Raw genomic sequence first — 20,606 nt, forward strand, 5'->3', positions numbered from 1 at the left:
GATTTTATTAGGTTGATTTAATCCCTTTTAGGATTTACTTAAGGAATTATCATCTTAAGTAAATGAAGAAACATTAGAGATGAAGGAACATGAGGTCATGGTGGAAATATTTGGACCTGAATGACATAGACGAGTTCGTGGTTATGGGGCTGGCGTGACTCATTCATATTTTCTGATCTCCAAACAAAGTTTCAATGTGAGGAAAAAAAAATATTAAGACTCTAGAGGTGGATGATTTGAAGAAAGGTAGATCATATGGCAGGAATACTTGAGCAACTATTAGGTGGAAGGTTGCCTATAGTTCAAAGTGACAACAATCCTACTCCGTCCATTTGATTAATGGCTCAAGACTTTGATGAGTTTAAGAGTGTGATTCATATAGCATTATACAAAAAAGAACATTAATATGATATTATGATATTGAGTATTGGTTTTAAAACTTGGTGTTAATTGTTGTTGATATACTTGTTAAATGCTACATAAGGATGCTATTTGTACTAGTTTTGAATCATGATCAATTATCAAAATTGCAAAGATCTTGTTTGATTTTATACGATGATTATATATGATCAAGTGAAAGTATATTCATGTTATAGTGGTAGAATTTTTGTTTTGTCTATTATTAGAGTCATTTTCATTTGAAAATCAATAATAGGTGAAATCTTAACTTTTATAATAATGAATGTCAAAAAAAATATGATTGAATTTTTTTATGGTAAAAAATTGCCAAAAAATTCTATGATATAATATATTTCACGGTTAATAATTGTAAAAAAATTTTGTTGAGAATTTTTTATGGTCATTAAGTGTTAAAATAAATAGTATTTTTGACGGTTAATAAGTATCATAAAAAATATATTCTCAAATTTTTCTAACAAATTATTTTTGATGGCCAATATTTATCAAAATAAGATTAAGCTTTTTTCACAATTCCTTATATGTTAAAAATACTATTTTTGACAAAATTTTTATTAACATATTTCCATAGTTAAAATAGTGTCAAAAATTGATTTGTTGACAGATTTTAATTCTTTTTTGACACATATAATCCTTAAAAATAATATACGTTGTTGTAGTATCGTCTACTTGATTCGATTCAGAAGAATAATTTAAATTGCTCTCATTCAACTGATTTGAACTTGAATCATTCATTGTTTTGATACAGAAGAATAATACGCTATTCAAATGCATATCAAAATCTGAAGAGAAAGTAGAGAAAACAAAAATTAAAGAAATTAGAGAAGAAACACAACGAAAACGAAGAAGAAAACGAAAATCTAAAGAGAAATAAGAAAAATTAGAGAAAAATAAAAAAATTTTATGTTGAAGAAGAACGAAGAATGAAACTTTACATTGAAGAAGAAGTTTTATGTTAAAAGTCTGTTATAAAAGTATGAAAGAAAAGGTAGCATAATACATGAAAGAAAATAACATGGTTGAATAAGAAAATTACTTAAATGTAAAGTATTATTCTATATTTTATTGGATCTATAATAATTCATAGATAAAATGATATTTTCAAAAAAAAAAAAAAATACCCCTTTTACAATCCTACATATTTTTTGTTGATAAGTATTAAAATTTGAGAGGATTGGAATTTATATTTCATTTAGTAGTACGATGTTGACTTTTAAACAGGATATAGGGTAAACGAAAGCCAAATAAATAAATAAATTATAGTCACCTATAGTTCTTAAACTATAATTTCCAAACATTTTTATATACGATATAATAGTTACATTTTTATTAGTATAAGGAGTAGGATTATTAATCTCGTAACGATAGATAGACAGTAATTTAACATTATTTTATTTTATTTAAATTCATAATTTTATGTTTATAATATTTATAATTGTATATCTATTATATTTAGAATTATTTAATTATTTAATAATAATAAAAATTATAAAATAAACAAATTTAATATAAAATAAAATAACTTTAAATTATTTTTTTATTATCTTTCAAATATTTATGATGTATTAATTCTTTTTGGCTAAGAAGACAAATAAGTAAATAAAAAATAATTATGTAAATATTACTCTTTCTTTTATCCTTGTTGTTTTCCAAAATTTGCTAAGCATTACACGTTTTAGCGGAAGGATGGTGATCCGAGGAGAGCTCGGAGACATTAGAAGTGATGCATTTTTGAGATGGTTCTTTCGATGAAGATAGATATGATTTTGAAATTTTTTCTTTTTTTCCAGAGTTGAAGCTTTAGAGAAGATGAGTTTTTTCAGTACCATTTTTGGGTTTTTCGGGTTCGGAATTGGAATTTCATTTGGCCTTGTCGCTGGCTATTTTCTCTTCATTTACTCTGAATCCGTCGATGTTAAGGTATGTATGTATATTCCTTTCGCCTTTGACCTTCTTTATCATCAAGTTCTTTCATTACATACACATACAAATACGCAGCCATAGGTGTATGAGTAGTTATACTGACACTATTTGAAATAACACAGGATCCTGAGATCCAACCACTAGCGAATCAAGACTCTGAAACTCTCCAACGAATAATTCCTGAGATTCCACTTTGGATTAAAAATCCAGACTTCGATCGGGTACGTAATGTATTATGCATTATTATCTGCTATATATATATATATTGTTTGGACAAATTAAACGCAACACTGTTTATTATATTATTTGTTTCAATCTTTGTCCCTTAAGGTTGACTGGCTTAACAGGCTTATCGAATACATGTGGCCCTATCTTAACAAGGTAAGGTATAGATATAGTCTATTCCTTAATTAATTGATAAATTATTAATGTACTCTACTGGGTAACTAATATCCAACCAGTTAACTTTTAATCAATTTGTTATTAATTAGTAATTTTGATTTTTAAAATTATTAATTAGTAATTATTTAAATTTTATTTTTAAAATATAAAATTAATAATTATTAATTATAGTTGTTTAAAGTTGGTTGGTGAGGAGTTATTTACCTATAGTTTCCATTATTAATTGGTGTACTTTACTTACTGCATGCATGTAATCAACTAACTGTTGTTTAATTAGGCAATATGCAAGACCGCAGAGGGCATTGTGAAACCCATGATTGCAGAGCAGATTCCCAACTATAAAATTGATTCTGTAGAGTTTGAAGTGCTCACTCTTGGCAGCCTGCCCCCTACTTTTCAAGGTTTTCTTAGCTTGTACAAATAACAAGGTACCAATCTAACTAAGTGGTACATATTAATTAATTCGTTGATCTCCTCAGGGATGAAAGTTTATATAACTGATGAGAAGGAGTTAATTATGGAACCAAGTATCAAATGGGCTGGAAATCCTAATGTCACCGTCGCAGTTAAGGCATTTGGCTTGAAACCAACCATTCAAGTGGTGGATTTGCAAGTTTTTCTTGCACCTCGTGTCACTTTGAAACCTTTGGTTCCAAGCTTTCCTTGTTTTGCCAACATCTTTGTGTCTCTTATGGAAAAGGTTTGTAGTGGTGTTTGTAAACCTTTGGGGGCATAGCTTACTATATCGCTTTTCAATTGTTTCATGATAAACTCTCTACTACTTTGGCATCCTTTATGTTGCAGCCACATGTTGACTTCGGACTAAAGCTTCTAGGGATTGATCTTATGTCTATTCCTGGTCTCTACAGGTTTGTTCAGGTAATATGTCTGACCACATTTTTATTTTTGTTTTTATTTTTTTAATTCTTAAAAGTTGAGATGCATTCGTCATCGACTTGGAGTGGTAATCAGGGAATCTATTTATGGTAGAGCGAATGTCGCTCTTCCTAATTCAATTTATGAATTGAACTGTTTTGATATTACTACTAGTACAGTTTGTTTAAAATATGTATGGCTTTTATATTATTATTTCCAGGAGCTTATCAAAGATCAGGTTGCGAATATGTATTTATGGCCCAAAACCCTCGACGTTCAAATCATGGATCCGGCAAAGTACATACATTACTTTTGCATTTTTATTTTATGTATTCTAAAAAGAAAAAGAAAAATCACTTATGTATTTTTAATCTGAAATGTTAGAGCTATGAGAAGGGCTATTGGAATTTTAGTTGTAAAAGTAGTGAGAGCAATGAAGCTAAAGAAGAAAGATCTTCTTGGTGCATCTGACCCTTATGTGAAGATAAAGCTTTCTGGGGACAATATGCCAGCGAAAAAGACAACGGTGAAGCACAAGAACTTGAACCCAGAATGGAATGAAGAATTTAATTTGCTAGTGAAGGATCCAGAAACACAGACACTAGAGTTTGAAGTGTATGACTGGGAGCAGGTCGGGAGGCATGATTTTATGGGTATGAATGTGGTGGCTCTGAAAGAGTTGAAAGAGGAAGAAACAAAGGTGATAACACTGGATCTGCTTAAGAACATGGATCCGAATGATGGGGCAAATGACAAGTCCCGAGGTCAGATAGTTATGGAATTAACATATAAGGCTTTCAAGGAGGAAGAGATGGGGAAAGGGTTTGAAGAGACAGAGATGATGATGATGGATAAAGCTCCAGAAGGGACTCCTCCAGGTGGAGGATTGCTTGTAGTTGTAGTCCATGAGGCACAAGACGTGGAAGGAAAGTACCACACGAATCCACAAGTACGCCTCATTTTCAGGGGAGAGGAGAGGAAAACCAAACACGTGAAGAAGAACAGAGACCCGCGGTGGGAAGAGGAGTTCCAGTTTGTGGTGGAGGAGCCTCCCACTAACGACAAATTACATGTGGAGGTTGTTAGCACTTCTTCCCGTAATTTGCTTCGTCAGAAGGAGTCTCTCGGTTACGCTGACATCTCTCTTGCTGATGTTGTTACTAACAAGAGAATCAATGAGAGATATCATCTCATAGATTCCAAGAATGGTCGCCTTCAGATTGAGCTCATGTGGAGACCTTCTCAACCCGCCACTTGATCACCACCACCACTTCCTTATATACCTTTTAACAAAGTTTATTTAGGTGCATATCATTTTCATTGCTATTCCTACCTCTTTTGAATTTTAACAAAATTTTCAAACCAATCAAGTCTTCTGGATATAATGTAGACCCATTTAATCAACCATTTTTGGCATCTAGCTGAATTTATTTCTTCATACTTTCATAGATAAATCCACTATTCATGAGTAACTTTCATAATTCAATATAAAAATCTTTAAATATGTTTAAGAACCAAAAAAAAAAATATATTCCAAAACTATGGTTGAAATAATTAGATAATATTAAATATAATAAATACATAATTATAAATATTTTATAAATAAAATTAAAAATAATAAATTAAATAAGTTAATTTTAAATTATTGTTTTTCTAACATTATCAAACCATCTCAAAGTAACATTACTTTTATAATTAGGTACATGCTACGATGAATAGAAAAAAAATAATAAAACTATAAAGATCTAATTTTATAAATAGTTAAATATCTTTTTTAAAAAAAGGGTTAATCACCAAAAAAGTCTCCGAATTATTCAAATACTGATAAAAATGTACCTAAATTTTATTATAAAAAAAAATACCGTTAAATAATTTAAAAACACGATAAAAATATCCAACAATAAATGTATATTTTCAAAAAATACTTTAGAAATTGAATTTTGATGTGAATTTTTGTAAGTATAATTTAAAAAATGAGATATTATTCTTAAAATTTAGTGATTTTTTTCTAAGTATATAATTTTTTTGTGATTTTTTAAATGTATTATTAGTTGTTAACAAAAAAATTACAAAAAAAAAATATACTTAACAAAAAATTACCAAATTTTAAGGATAATAATATCTTATTTTTTTTAATCATGCGTGCAAAAAATTGTATCAAACTTCAATCTCTAATGTGTTTTGTGGGAAATACATATTTAATGTTAGATAATCTTATATAATCCTGTTAGCTTTGGTTAATTAGGATTTTTGTGGTCATAAACTAGTTTTTGAACTTAACCATCTAATCGGAATTAAATAACCACGAGACTAGCGGTTAATGAAGGTTAGAGGAGGCTAAATCACTAAGAGATTATGGTTTAGACATTTACAGTTTGCCATGGAATGAATCATGCATTGTTAAAATAGTTGGTAAGAACTTTTAATCCGGAAAGATTAACATCTCTGAAGTTTTAACTGCTTTCTCATACTGTTCTTACACCAAACCCTTATTTGCTTTATTTACTTACTTATTTACTGTTTTATGCGGATAGACTCACCAAATCCCTTTCTATTTGCCTAACTAAGTTAGTTGGACAACCATTGTTGCTCAGTCCGACAGTCCTCATGGGATCGACCCTCACTTACCTGAGGTATTACTTAGATGACCCGGTGCACTTGCCGGTTAAGCTGTGCGAAATCCTAATTTGGGCACCAAGTTTTTGGCGCCGTTGTCGGGGATTGTTTGTGATTGACAACTACTAGTTGTCTGGTTGCTTAGATTGGGTATTTTTCTTAGTTTTATTTATTTTATTTTTCCTTTAACTTTTGATTTTTGTTTTATTTATTTTTCTTTAATTTCGGATTTTAAGTTTGGTGTCCCCGGAGTAATTTTTGTAAGGTCCCACATCAGTTGGGGAGGGGAACGAAGCATGCCTTATAAGGGTGTGGATACCTCTCTCTAGCATGACGCGTTTTGACGAGTGAGTGTAAGGGGTTTCGGCTATCATCCCTATCGTCAAAGGCAAAACCGTGAGGCCTTGTGTGCCAAAGCGGACAATATCATGCTAGCAGGTGGTCTGGGCTGTTACAGATGGTATCAGAGCTGGAGCCCAGATCGATGTGCAAACGAGGACGCTGGGCTCCCTTAGAGGGGTGGATTGTAAGGTCCCACATCGGTTGGGGAGGGGAACGAAGTATGCCTTATAAGGGTGTGGATACCTCTCCCTAGAATGACGCGTTTTGACAAGTGAGTGTGGGGGGGGGGGCTTCGGCTATCATCCCTATCGTCAAAGGCGAAACCGTAAGGCCTTGTGTGCCAAAGCGGATAATATCGTGCTAGCGGATGGTCTGGGCTGTTACACAAAATATACTAAAAACTATATGAAAATGATGGCAAAAAGCGTATAAAATATCCGCTCATCATTACCCACTCAAGATGCTTTTGGAATGGAGTCGCTCTTGTGAACTCTTGCATGAAACTTCTCACTTCTTGATTGTCTATCTCTTCCTCATCATTCTTCTCTAGCTCTCCCTTACCAACCTCCTCTAAATGTTCCTCACTTTCATTCAATCCATACTTAGGAGGTTGTGTGAGGTCTACTTCCATATCTCTCTCAAACTCAAAGGAGAAGGGTTCCTCAAGATCATTGAGGGGATTGACCAAGGTGAACAAAATATCATGGATGATGGAATCCACTTCTTGATCAAATTCCCTTAATTCTCCATTCACCTCTTCTGATTCAATTGTTTTACCTTCCTCCTTTTGCGACTCTAGCCTCAACTCCACTTCTTCTCTTTTAGCCTCCATGTTCTCCTCCCCACTACACTCCTTAGTTGATCTTCTACGCTCCTCAAGGGGAATGTCTTGATTGCTTGAGCATAGTAAGGCCAAGCGGTTCACCGCTTTGGCTATGGTAGCCATGAACTCCCCTTGCTTCCATCGAAATTTTTCTTGCTCTTGGAGAAAAGCTTGAAGGTCTTGCTGTTCTTGGGCCAAGGGTTGGAAAATTTCACATTACTGTGAGAAAGGAGGTATATTGTTTGGGAGAAAGGTTGTATAGTTGGAAGGTATGTCATGTGGGTGAGGGTAATGAGGTGGTGTATAAGGAAGTGATGGTTCATATGGTTGGTAGCAAAGTGTATAAACATTCGAATTCCATGGAGGTGGAGTGTGTGGTGCTTGAAGGTTTGGTGATTGGGGGTTGTGTATAGGGTATCGTTCATATCTTTGGATTTGGTATGCATATTGGAGAGGGTTTGGTTCATTGTAGCATAGGGAAGGTAGTTGTCATGAGTGTTGCTCATACGCAATTGGTTCCTCCCTCAATTGATTCTCCCACTCCATGATGCAATCCCAATTTGAATCCATCACACCCTACAATATGATCACAACCAAACTCCAAGCAACGAGGGTGATAACTCATAGAAAAAGTAGAAAACAAAAGCAAAAGACATCAATAAACAAGAAAAACAAACACCTAAGTATTAACAAAAACAATCAAATAACGAAAAAGTAGGCTATTTACACTATTGATATATTTACAACAACAAAAAATATGACACCGATTGCATTGTTCCCCGGTAATGGTGCCTAAATCTTGATGAGTGGGGATTGTACCGGTTCGGGTTTTTCCACTTAAAAATAATTTTCATTGCATGTATAGACCATACCTGCAACTGATAAACCCCATTTTTAGGGTCTATCTTGTGCTTAATTTAGGGGATTTTATGACCTTTTACCCACATTTATTCAATGAAATAGCATAGTTTCATGATTGTCTCTTAATTTGTGCTTAAGTGTGAAAACGGGGTTTTTAGGCCCTTAATTGCTAATTTTGATTCATCTTTGATTCCACTAGATGCCTTGATATGTTTGTTAGTGAATTCATATTGGAAAGGCTAGGAATGGATCAAAGGGATGGAGAGGAAAAGCATGCAAGTAGAGAACTCATGAAGAAACAAGGATTTGGGATGCTGAAATCGACGCGCACGCGTAGCATATGCGTACGCGTGGATTGTGAGGTCGCATGGCGACGCGTACGCGTATAGGACGCGTACGCATGGATGGCAATTTGTCAAGCGACGCGTATGCGTGATCCACGCGTATGCGTCGGTGCTCGCACATAACTCACTTACAGGCAATCCGCTGGGGGCGATTTCTAGGCTTCCCAGGCCCAAATCCAACTCACCTCTGATGCTATTTAACCCAAGGATTAAAGGGGGATCAATCATCTAGTTACCAATTAGTCTTAGTTAGTTTAGTTTCTAGTTTTAGTGAGAGTTAGTTTCTAGAGAGAGAATCTCTCTCTTCTCTCTAGAATTAGGTTAGAGGTAGATTAGGATTTTTTAGATCTAGGTTAATTTCAAGCTTTGATTCACTTTTCCTTTTGTAATTCTTGTTCTTCTACATCGCCTCTTGGCCTAGGTAGAGTAATTGGTGACTCTTGAGTTATCAAACTCCTTTGTTGATTGATAATTAGAAGTTCCTAATTAACTTGAATGCCACTAACGCTAGTCTTTCACCATGATTAGGCTAGGACTTGTGGAATCAAGTTAATTCATCCACTTGACTTTCCTTCATAGTTAGAGGTTAACTATGTGGGAGCAATGGACAATTGTTGTCACAATTGAGGAGGATAATGAGGAGAAGACTTCTAGTTCTCATACCTTGCCAAGAGCTTTGTTAGTTGTTAGTTTATTTCCTTTTCCATTTATATTTCTTGTCTATTACCTTAAAAACCCCCCAAACATACTTCATAACCAATAACAAGAACACTTTATTGCAATTCCTAGGGAGAACGACCCGATGTTTGAATACTTTGGTTATTTTTATAGGGGTTTGTTACTTGTGACAACCAAATTTTTGTATGAAAGGATTATTGTTGGTTTAGAAACTATACTTGCAATGAGAATTCATTTGTGATATTCTATACCATCAAAAATCTATTCATCAGTAACCAACTCCCACCATCAAAGTTTAATTCAAATAAAATTAACCGAGAGTAATTAAACCTCGGGTCGTCTCCCTTGGACAATGCAATTAAGGTGCACACCTTTGGTTGTGACAAAAAGGGGGGTTTTGTAAGCATAAAACGGAAAGATTAAAAGAACTAACAAATAGTCAAAAAGGAAAGTAAAGCAAATTAAAACAGAACAAGATCAAAACTTAGCGAAAATGTTATAAATGCATAAAAGAGCCTTGACTTGGAAATGCAAATTAAGGAATCCTATCATCGTCATAACCACAACTATAGCAACTATGACGAGTCAATCTCGCTTCGTCGACCCCTAACATCGAGGTGTAAGTCAAGCAAGCATAATTGACCTTAATCCATAAGTCCTATCTAACTTACCAATTAACTTGGCAAAAAGCTAGCGTCAATGAAAAAAAGAACCAACTAAGGACATTATGACTCTAGTATCCTAGGAACTCATTTTCCAAGCCAAGGTGTGAAAATATACTCAAAATTATGAAGTGGTATTTTCACAAACACTTAGTGCGCATAAAACCAAAACATAGGAAATTACAAAGGAAAATGAAAAGTATAACCAAACTATTCACAAAATCAACAATAAACAAAGCAAATAGAAATCATAAAAGACAAGATTCATCAACCAAAACTTCAAGAAACGAAAATTGCATATATTAACAAAATAACTTGAACTATGAGCAAAATGTAACAAAAGTAGTGTAATTAAGGAGGGAATTAAAGAGTACTTACAATGAGATGAGCAAAATCCAAGATCAAAAGTAAAACTATAAAATTCTACAATGAAACCCTAATAAAAACCCTAAGAGAGAATTTTCTAATCTACACTACTCCTACTCCTAATGCATTTTCTAATGTCTAAGTGAGTTCCCTAAGCTAATGCTTTGATATGGAATGAAGTCCCCTTCATATAGCACTCAAAGATGGCTTCAGCACTTCCAAAATTGGGCCAAAGAGACCCAAAATCTCGAGCCACGTACTTCATTAATGAAGTCACACGTAGGGACTTATGCGTACGCGCAGGGACTTATGCGTATACACAGATGTGTGCGTACGCACAATTGCTGATTTTGCCAGTTGTGCGTATGCACAGAGGCGTATGCACACTTCAGTGTATGCTTCTCCTTTATTTTCTTCATGTGTTCTCCCTTTTTGCATGCTTCCTTGCACTTCTATCAAACCATTCTTGCTTAATTGAGCTGAAATCACTTAACAAAACATGTCATGGCATCAAATGGTATAAAAGTAGAATTAAATTGCTCAATTTAAGCATAAAAATGCATGTTTTAACATTTAGGTCCAAATTAGGGAGAAATCACAAAAGTATGCTATTTTGGTAGTTTAGTGTGAGTTTATGTGTTAAAATCCGTCTAATTGAAGTCAAAATTTATCGTCAAATATGGATTCATTAATGAGTTTAGGCACTCTGCATTTGAGAATATTAAGCTCTAAAAGGAAAGGGCCAAAAAGTGGCATGATAGGTGTAACGACTCACATTTTTAAAAATATAAAGATAAATAAGTTATAATTTTATAAATTGGAGTTCCTTATTTTTAGAAATTACTTTATTTTAAATAATTAAATTAATTTTATAACTATTTGAATTTAATCAAATTCATATTCTTTTATATATATATATATATATATTATGATGAAATATTTTACATAATTAAAACTATAATTCTAGTAATTTATAAGTAATAAAAATTATATGTATATTTTAATTTAAGTAATTGATATTTTTAATTTAAAAATAGAGTTTAGTTAATATTATTATCATCAAGTTCCGAATCCGCCGATATGAGTGAATATCAGTATTCTTCGGTGAGCTTAGTTGTACTAATGCTTTACCGTATATCTTTTATCGTTATGTTACTAATGTCATTTATATTAGTAACTCATATATATATTATTACTTGTGTTTTAATATATCCAGTTTTCATAGTTATCCGTTTAAGATATTTATAACTTGAACCGCTGACTCAACAACTTTATAACTTGACTCATGGCTCATGCATGACACCCAGCCCCCCGTGTGTAACCAAACTAACTAAATCATTATTTTTACCATTAATAATCATCATTGAGAAAGAAATGAAAGAATGGCCGTGTGAGAGAGAGTATGAGAAACCATGGAACTTCCGACTTTTAGCGTTCGATTTCTTGAAATTCATAACTCCAATAAAAAATCTAATCTGATGAAAATGTTTGTATCTTCCTCCTCTACGTGTTGGTGTCACTTTTTTGGTGGAAGTTGACAGTGGCATAGCTCCCCTTCCCTTTGAGTTGCCAATTGGAGTTCTAGGGGGCACAGACGATTTCTGGTATTTTCTTCTTCAGCAGCACCATCAAAAAGCTTTTCCAGAGTTTTTATTGATTTTGATTTCATACGGAGGTAGGATTTTTGTAATTTTTCATCGGTTAAATTGGTATAGGATTAGTGAATTGATGTTGCAATTTATTGTTGATTGAATTTGACTGAATTTGTGTTGAATTTTTGTGATATATTGATATTTGTGATTAGTTTAAGATTTGGTCGGTTTAAATGTAACCAAGAACCAAACTATTTTGATGAATTTGGGGCTGGAATGTTGTTGGTGATCAAGTAGAATTGGTGAAATTTGATGATGGCATTGAGATTTAATAAGAAATAAATTGATGAATTGATAACATGATTTAAGATATGAAAATGGTTTGATTTTACAGGCAGTTTGATTCTTAATTGGTTTGATTTTATAAATGTTTTGATATTAGAAATGGTTTTGATGATTTATTGGAAATGATTTGAAAAAGTTTGAGAAATAGTTAGGATGGGACTCGAGAAGGGTGACAAAGTCCATGTTTTAGGGGAGATGCTACCGAAATTTTGTTATAAAGTTTAACACTTTGTTTGAAATATTATTTAGAAAAAGATTGTATTTGAGAAGCTATATTGTTTGATTTATTAAGAAAATAGTTATGTTTCGAGTTTAATTCATTTAAGAAAAATTATATGTTTTGAGTTCGATTTATTTTGAAAAGAATTATTTTACGACTTAAAATTATTTTTAAAAAAAAGTATTATGTTTAAGGTTGATTTAAATATGAAAAGAGTTTATGTTTTGAATTTGACTTAAGAATTTCATTCGGAGGAGTTTTAGTGAACTTTAAAAATAATTGAATTTTGATACAATGATTTCGTTTTACGACGTCTTGGAAAAAGTTAAAGAATTAGTTTCAAGGATGAAATTGGGATTGGTTTTGGTTTTGAAATTGCTTCGGAACTTCTAATTTGTATGATTTGATTTTGATTTGATTTAGAAACTTTATTTGATTAAATTCAGTTTAAGAAAACAATGATTTGTTAAGGATTTATAATGATATCAAGAAAATGAGTTTGGTTGTCACTCCCCTAAAGTCTAGAGGCCTTGCTAACGGGTTTAACTAATAAATAGTTTTGCTTTGTCTTTTGAAAGAAGAATTAGTTTAAGGAAAATTGTTTTAAAAGGTTTTGGAGAATGTCACAAATAGCTGATTTTGGTTTTAAAAGAAAAAGAATAAAAAGAGAAGGATGTATGGTGCAAGGAATTGTGATCACACTTTTCACAACTCCGGTACAACTAACCAGCAAGTGCACTGGGTCGTCCAAGTAATACCTTACGTGAGTAAGGGTCGATCCCACGGAACATAAAAATCGAAAATATGAAGAATAAAAAGAGCATACAATTCGGAAAAAAAAAACAAAAAAACATGTAATTGACACCAAACATAAAACATGAAACTGAACTCAAACAGAAGACTCAATTAAACAACTCAAAGAAAGATTAAAGATTAATAAAGAAAAATAAAATTTTTGAAAGATTTTTGAAAACTTTTTTTTTTTTTGAAAAGAAAATTAAGGACTCAAATTTAGTGACTCTAAACCAAAAAAGATAAATTTTTCCTAATCTAAGCAACAAGATGAACCGTCAGTTGTCCAAACTCGAACAATCCCCGGCAACGGTGCCAAAAACTTGGTGAACGAAATTGTGATCACACTTTTCACAACTCCGGTACAACTAACTAGCAAGTGCACTGGGTCGTCCAAGTAATACCTTACGTGAGTAAGGGTCGATCCCACGGAGATTGCCGGCTTGAAGCAAGCTATGGTTATCCTGTAAATCTTAGTCAGGAGATTAAAATGATATGAATGATTTTGTTTATGAAAAGCAAATAACATGAAATAATGAATGATACTTGTGATTCAGTAATGAGGAACAGGTTGAGGTTCCGGAGATGCTCTGTCGTCTGAATCTCTGCTTTCCTACTGTCTTCTTCTCCAAACACGCATGGCTTCCTTCCATGGCAAGCTGTATGTTGGTGGATCACCGTTGTGAATGGCTACCATCCGTCCTCTCAGTGAAAATGGTCCAGGTACGGTTTTTGTACGGCTAATCAACTGTCGGATCTTTCGTCTAGGATGAAAAATATCAGGCACAGCTACCGCATGGCTAATCATCTGTCGGTTCTCACTTGTGTCAGAATAGGATCTCTCTATCATTTTGCACACTGTCACTGTGCCCAACATTCATGAGTTTGAAGCTTGTCACAGTCATCCCATCCCAGATCCTACTCGGAATACCACAGACAAGGTTTAGACTTTTTGGATCTCAGGAATGCTGCCAATTGGTTCTAGCATCTACCACGAAGGTTATGATCTCATGGGTTTGAATGCTCTGTTGTCAGGAGATGCAAGTCAAACTCGTGGATTAGAAACCCACGAGATACGCACTCAAGCTGTCGCCCAATGACTACGTTGAGCTCAGATAGAACGGGAGTGGTTGTCAAGCACGCGTTCATAAATTTGAGAATGATGATGAGTGTCACAGATCATCATATTCTTTATATTGAAGTACGAGTGAGTATCTTAGAACAGAATCAAGCGTGATCGAATAGAAAACAATAGTAATTGCATTAATCCATTGAGACACAGCAGAGCTCCTCACCCCTACCTATGGGGTTTAGAGACTCATGCCGTAGAAGATACAATATGAGATGTAAAATGTCATCCCCCCCCCCCCAAAATGAATCTCTAAAAGTAGTTTTTATACTAAACTAGTAACTTAAGTTTACAGAAAATGAGTAACTAAGTATAAATAGTGCAGAAATCCACTTCTGGGGCCCACTTGGTGAGTGTTTGGGCTGAGCTTTGAAGCTTTTACATGCATAGGCCATTCTTGGAGTTAAACGCCAGCTTGGGTGCTAGTTTGGGCGTTCAACTCCAGTTTTGGTGCCAGTTCCGGCGTTTTACGCCAGAAAAGGGTCTCTGGCTGGCATTGAACGCCAGTTTGGGCCATCAAATCTCGAGCAAAGTATGGACTATTATACATTTCTGGAAAGCCCAAGATGTTAGCTTTCTCGCCCAATTGAGAATGCGCCAATTGGACTTCTGTAGCTCCAGAAAAATGCGTTTGAGTGCAGGGAGGTCAGAATCCAACAGCATCTGCAGTCCTTTCTCAACCTCTGAATTATATTTTTGCTCAGGTCCCTCAATTTCAGCCAAAAAATACCTGAAATTACAGAAAAATACACAAACTTATAGTAAAGTCTAGAAATATGATTTTTGCATAAAAACTAATAAAAATATAATAAAAAGTAACTAAAACATACTAAAAACTACCTAAAAACAATGCCAAAAAGCGTATAAATTATCCACTCATCAATGTATTAAGTGAAAGGATCTCTGCCACAGTAGAGCAGATAGAAAAGAAGGTATTAATTAAAGGGATCTCTACCACAGTAAAGTAGAGAGAAGATTGAAAAGAAATTGATTGATGTTAGGCCTAAGTGCCAAGTTTCTAGTGAGGATGGCGATACGTAACGCTCACTTGATACTATAAGGACGGCTCAGTGAGGACGGCGATGCGTAACACTTACTGGAGACCAAAAGGAAGGTTCTCCCATGAGGACGGTGATACGTAACGCTCATGGAGGGGACGTTGGCTGAGATAGTGATGGCGGTACGAGACGCTTATCTCAGAACCAGTGTCGGGAATCGGCCAACAAACCGACCCATGAGCTCATAGCCTGTATAGGACTAGACATGCATCATACTTGTTTGTGCATACTTGTTTATGATTGTGTTTTCTATGATTGTGTGTGCTTGTGATTGGATTCTATGTTCTATAATTGTTGAATTGGATTGTACTTTGTTGACTGTTATTGCGGACCAAATATATATAAAATGAATATAACTCTACACCCCGACCCTACTAAGAACTCCCCAGTTCTTACCCCTTATTTTCACCCCTTTCAGCTACAGGTGCGAAAGTTTAGTGCGGAGCTACAGGAGCATAGAAGATTATATTTACGAGTTGAGTTCTTAGATTTTATTTTTCCCTCGTCATTTATTATTTTAGTTTTTAGAAGGGTAGGAATTGTATTTGAGGATCTTTAAGTAAGTCTATGTATATAATGCTACGTGGATATAAAAAACTTTGTGATTAAATGATTTAAAGTACCGACTCTTCATTTTCTTGGTGAAAGTTTCGGTTCGTATTTGCAAAGGCACAATATTAAATAAAAATAGCATAGAATATAAAGGTTTAGAGGTAAGTAACACCTGAGCTTTTAGTACGATCATGAGGTGCTAAAAGTTAGGGTGTTACATTATGATATCAGAGCAGTTCGTTCCTGTTAGAGCCTTGGAAATGGACTGACTATGCTTTACTGCATACTTTGAGTGTCTGTCATGTAGTACGACTTGTCTTAATGACAAGAGTTTGAGTTTTATATGCATGACTGTCTATTGATTAATGCTATTAGTCGACCATTACATTTCTCATGGTATTAGGTCTGGCCAACTTAATACTGATGATTTGTGTATACGGGAACACTAGTGGATTATCATAGACGAAATAGAAATAATAGGTTATGCGAATCACGGAGTTTGGGAACGTTAGGAGTTATTTCTCAATGGTCCGTTCAGTTTCGACTTACAATTCTTGACACAAGAGTTGGCAAAGCATTTCCTATTTTTCCTCTTTATTGGAGTTCTTTGTTTCAGATACCTTTCCTAAACCATGCTTTGATTCCCTTCTGATCATATTCTATCATTCGCCTATATCTTTGCTTGACCATGTTTCTAATTGGCTACTTGAACCTTTTGAAACATCCATCTTTATCATAGTTTGGTGTCAGTATGACTTTGATTTTCCTCTTGTTTGAAAATTAAACCGGTCAAATATTTCTATCTTTCTTTGACATGTTTGAAAAGGGAGGTTAGAATGAATCTTTTTCATCTTATATCAATTTTCGAGGGCGAAAATTTTTGTAAGGTGGGTAGGTTGTAACGATTCACATTTTTAAAAATATAAATATAAATAAGTTATCATTTATTTTATAAATTGGAGGTTCTTATTTTTAGAAATTACTATATTATAAATACTTAAATTAATTTTATAACTATTTGAATTTTATCAAATTATATATATATATATATATATATATATATATATATATATATATATATATATATATATATATATATATTATGATGAAATATTTTACATAATTAAAACTATAATTCGAGTAATTTATAAGTAATAAAAATTATATGTATATTTTAATTTAAGTAATTGATATTTTTAATTTAAAAATAGAGTTTAGTTAATATTATTATTATCAAGTTTCGAATCCGCCGATACGAGTAAATATCGGTATTCTTCGGTGAGCTTTGCTTTACTAATGCTTCACCGTATATCTTATATCATGTTACTAATGTTATTTATATTAGTAACTCCTATATATTATTACTTGTGTTTTAATATATCCAGTTTTTATAGTTATCCGTTTAAGATATTTATAACTTGAACCACTAACTCAACAGCTTTATAACTTGACATGTGGCTCATGCATGACCCCCACCCCCCTCCTAGTGTGTAACTAAACTAACTAAAACATTATTATTACCATTAATAATCATCATTCTCATTTTCAAATCAGCTGTGCATGCTTCATTGAGAAAGAAATGAAAGAATGGCCATGTGAGAGAGAGAATGAGAAACCATGGAACTTCCGACTTTTGGCGTTCGATTTCTTGAAATCCGCAACTCTAATAAAAAATATAATCTAATGAAAGTGTTCGTATCTTCCTCCTCTACGTGTTGGTGTCACATTTGTTCGGTGGAAGTTGACGGTGGCATAGCTTGTAAGAACCGAGCTTAATTAATTATTTAATTAAGTAATTAATATTATCCAAGTTAAGTCCCAAAAAATTAGAGTGAGAATTTGAAGATTTAAATATGATTTTTGGACTCAGTAGGTTTTTCTAAGTCAGAAAATGTGTTTTCTACGAAAAACCACGAAAAACTATGAACCGGCAGTTGAACCGGTCGAACCGGTTCAAGTCTTCCCAGTACTGTGCGAGAAAAAGTGAAAACAGTCAAAAACCTTAGAAAAATATTAGAAGTCAAAAACTGGGTGTTAATTTTAAAGGTTTGGCCCGAAGTTAGGCCAAATGGGCTAAAAACGCTAACGGATTGGACCGGGCCCAAATTGGGCCCAAGCCCAACATATATAAGCACTTAAGTGAACCCATTTTCAGCACAACACTTACTCAAACACAACACTTGCATGCTGAAAAGAGGGAAGAAGAAAAACCCCATGGTTACTATTCATCACCGTCTTCACAAGCTCATATCTTGAGTTATAGAATTCCGATCGCCGCACCATTTGCAGCTACGCGTTCCTTGTGAAGAGCTCTACAAAATCCATCCAAGAAATTAGTGAGGTAACCACGAAATATTCTCAGTTCTTCCCTTCAAAATTTCGAGTTTAGGGCTTTTGATTAAGTGAGATTTTGTGATTTTTGGGTGTTTAGGTTCACTCTAACTCTTGCTTAGCCTTGGATTTTGGCTACCAAAACTGTTGAACAAGTTTAGAGGCATTGAACTTTTGTGAAATTTTATTTATGATGAGCCTAGGTTGATTAGTGATGATTTGTGTGTATATAGCTTGATTATTATGAGTTTGAAAGCTATTGGATCTTGTTGGTGCTTGTTGGAGTGGTATTGGAGGCTTGCTTGTGGTTGGAAGCCTAGCTTGTGCTCAGTTTGGGTTAAGGGCATATTGGGAATCGGCCAAGGTATGGTTTTGGTTTCCTCTATGTAGCATATAATATTCATGGACACTTAGACTAGTGACCTATACGATAGGGTTGAATTGATATGGTTGTTGATGTTGTGAATGTTGTTAAATAATGATGTTGGAATGTGATGTATGATGAACTTGTATGAATGTGCATTTTTTATCATTAATATGGAGCATGAATGAGTTGATCATAAAGATTGATGCTGATGAAATGAGGATTGGTGAATGTGTTGGTGGGAAATTGTTTGATATATTGTATATGTGATAATTGAGGTTGAGAATGATGAAGTGTGATGGAAAAATTAAAATGAATGGTGAATTGTGACCCAAGAAGGTAGATTAAGCTGTAAATGAAAGTTTGGTATTGATTTAGTTGGATGTATTGATGACATGTCATCATGTCATGTTTTTCTATGCTTTTTCATATAAGAAATTGATGATTAGTGCTTAAAAATTGAATGCTTTTGTGCTTAAATGGTATATTTCTTTGATCTTTTGATTTTATAAACTTTATAGGAAATAATAGAAGAAGAAGCAATAAAAAGTACTAAAAGAAGAATCATACTCCTAAGGTGGCAAAAGAGTTGGAAATAGACTCAAGGAGGAGCAAAGAGGATTTGCAACCCTGACCTCTTTACGCTCCAACAAGAATAACTCGAGCTACAAAACTCCAATTGAGGTGATTCAAGTGGCATTGGAAAGTAGGAATCTAGAGCTTTCCAAGAATATATGGCACTGTATGGTGGACACTAAATCTGAGGGAGAAAACTTACCTCGAAAGTGCAAAGATGAACATAGTATCAACCTGCAGTAAGGCTAGCTGACCTCTCTATCTTCCAAGAAGAATAACTTGAGCTGTAGAGCTTTGAATGATGCGCTCTCAAATGCATTGGAAAGTAGACATCCAGAGCTTTCCAATGATATATAATAGTATGGGGTGAACATTAATTTTGGGCCTCAGAAGCTGGCGCTAACTTTGGCCTCCAATCAGCGCTCATTTGCCAAGTGAGCGCCACGCTCACTAATTGAGCGTTTTCGGCCTCCAAAACAGCATGACCATGCCTTCTTCAAAGGAGCATAACTTGAGCTACAAATGTCCAATTGATGCACTTTCAGTTGTGTTGGAAAGCAGACATTCAGAGCTTTCCAACGATATATAAAAATCTATATTTGGCATAAAATTGAAGCACAAGTGATAGGCATCTTTAAGACCCAAAAACCATGCTCAATAGCCAAACAAGGCTAGAAAGTGAGCGCCACGCTCATTTTTTTAAATTTTTCGTGGGTTTTGAGATGGGAGGCAAGGCTTGTGCCATCCATACCAAGGGTAGCTCTCAAATTCTTAACGTAGCATTCAATAAAGGAGCGCCAAGGAAGGGGATTGCGCACCAAAGCACCCAAGAGCCAGCGCTCAAAGAGTAAACTAGCGTTCACTAAGGGAACGCTAGAGAAGCAAATTTGCACGCCTAGGCTAGTAAGCGCAGCGCTCAAATTGTGAACTGAGCGCCCCACTGGGAGCTGCACTAAACACCCCTGTCCCACTCTAATTCAAGGCCAAACCAACAAAAGCCCATTGGACATGACTCAAAGGCACAAGAAACAATTAGAATAGGAATTTCATTTGAATTATAATCTGTTTCAATTTCAATTTCATTTTCATTTTGTAAAACATATATAAAGGCATCAACTTCATTTCATTAGGGAGATCTGTTAGGCTGCAATAGTAGTAGGCAACATTAGGAGTAGGAGTAGGATAGAATAGAAAGCTCTCTTGATACACTTTAATTCTTCTACACTTTTACATTTCAGTATTATTGAATTCAGTTTATGAAATTTCAATCCTCTGCTATAATTTTCAAGCTCTAGTGTTTTCTTATACATATTGTTAGCTATTGATTATGTTTCTAA

The 20,606-nt window shown here is 34.1% G+C and overlaps 1 protein-coding gene across 1 annotated transcript; it reads left to right on the forward strand.

Moving 5' to 3' along the window:
- The first annotated feature begins 2,165 nt into the window (after positions 1–2,165).
- Positions 2,166–4,990, forward strand: LOC107646364 (synaptotagmin-2-like). Its single transcript, XM_088491514.1, has 8 exons — positions 2,166–2,337; positions 2,463–2,561; positions 2,671–2,721; positions 3,020–3,143; positions 3,222–3,442; positions 3,547–3,621; positions 3,839–3,915; positions 4,003–4,990. Exons 1-8 carry the CDS (start codon positions 2,227–2,229, stop codon positions 4,874–4,876), a joined length of 1,632 nt encoding a protein of 543 aa, XP_088347640.1. The 5' UTR covers positions 2,166–2,226; the 3' UTR covers positions 4,877–4,990.
- The last annotated feature ends 15,616 nt before the right edge of the window (positions 4,991–20,606 follow it).

Source organism: Arachis ipaensis, chromosome B6 (genome assembly GCF_059453495.1).
Source record: "Arachis ipaensis isolate K30076 ecotype BB chromosome B6, ASM5945349v1, whole genome shotgun sequence".
Classification (NCBI taxonomy): domain Eukaryota; kingdom Viridiplantae; phylum Streptophyta; class Magnoliopsida; order Fabales; family Fabaceae; genus Arachis; species Arachis ipaensis.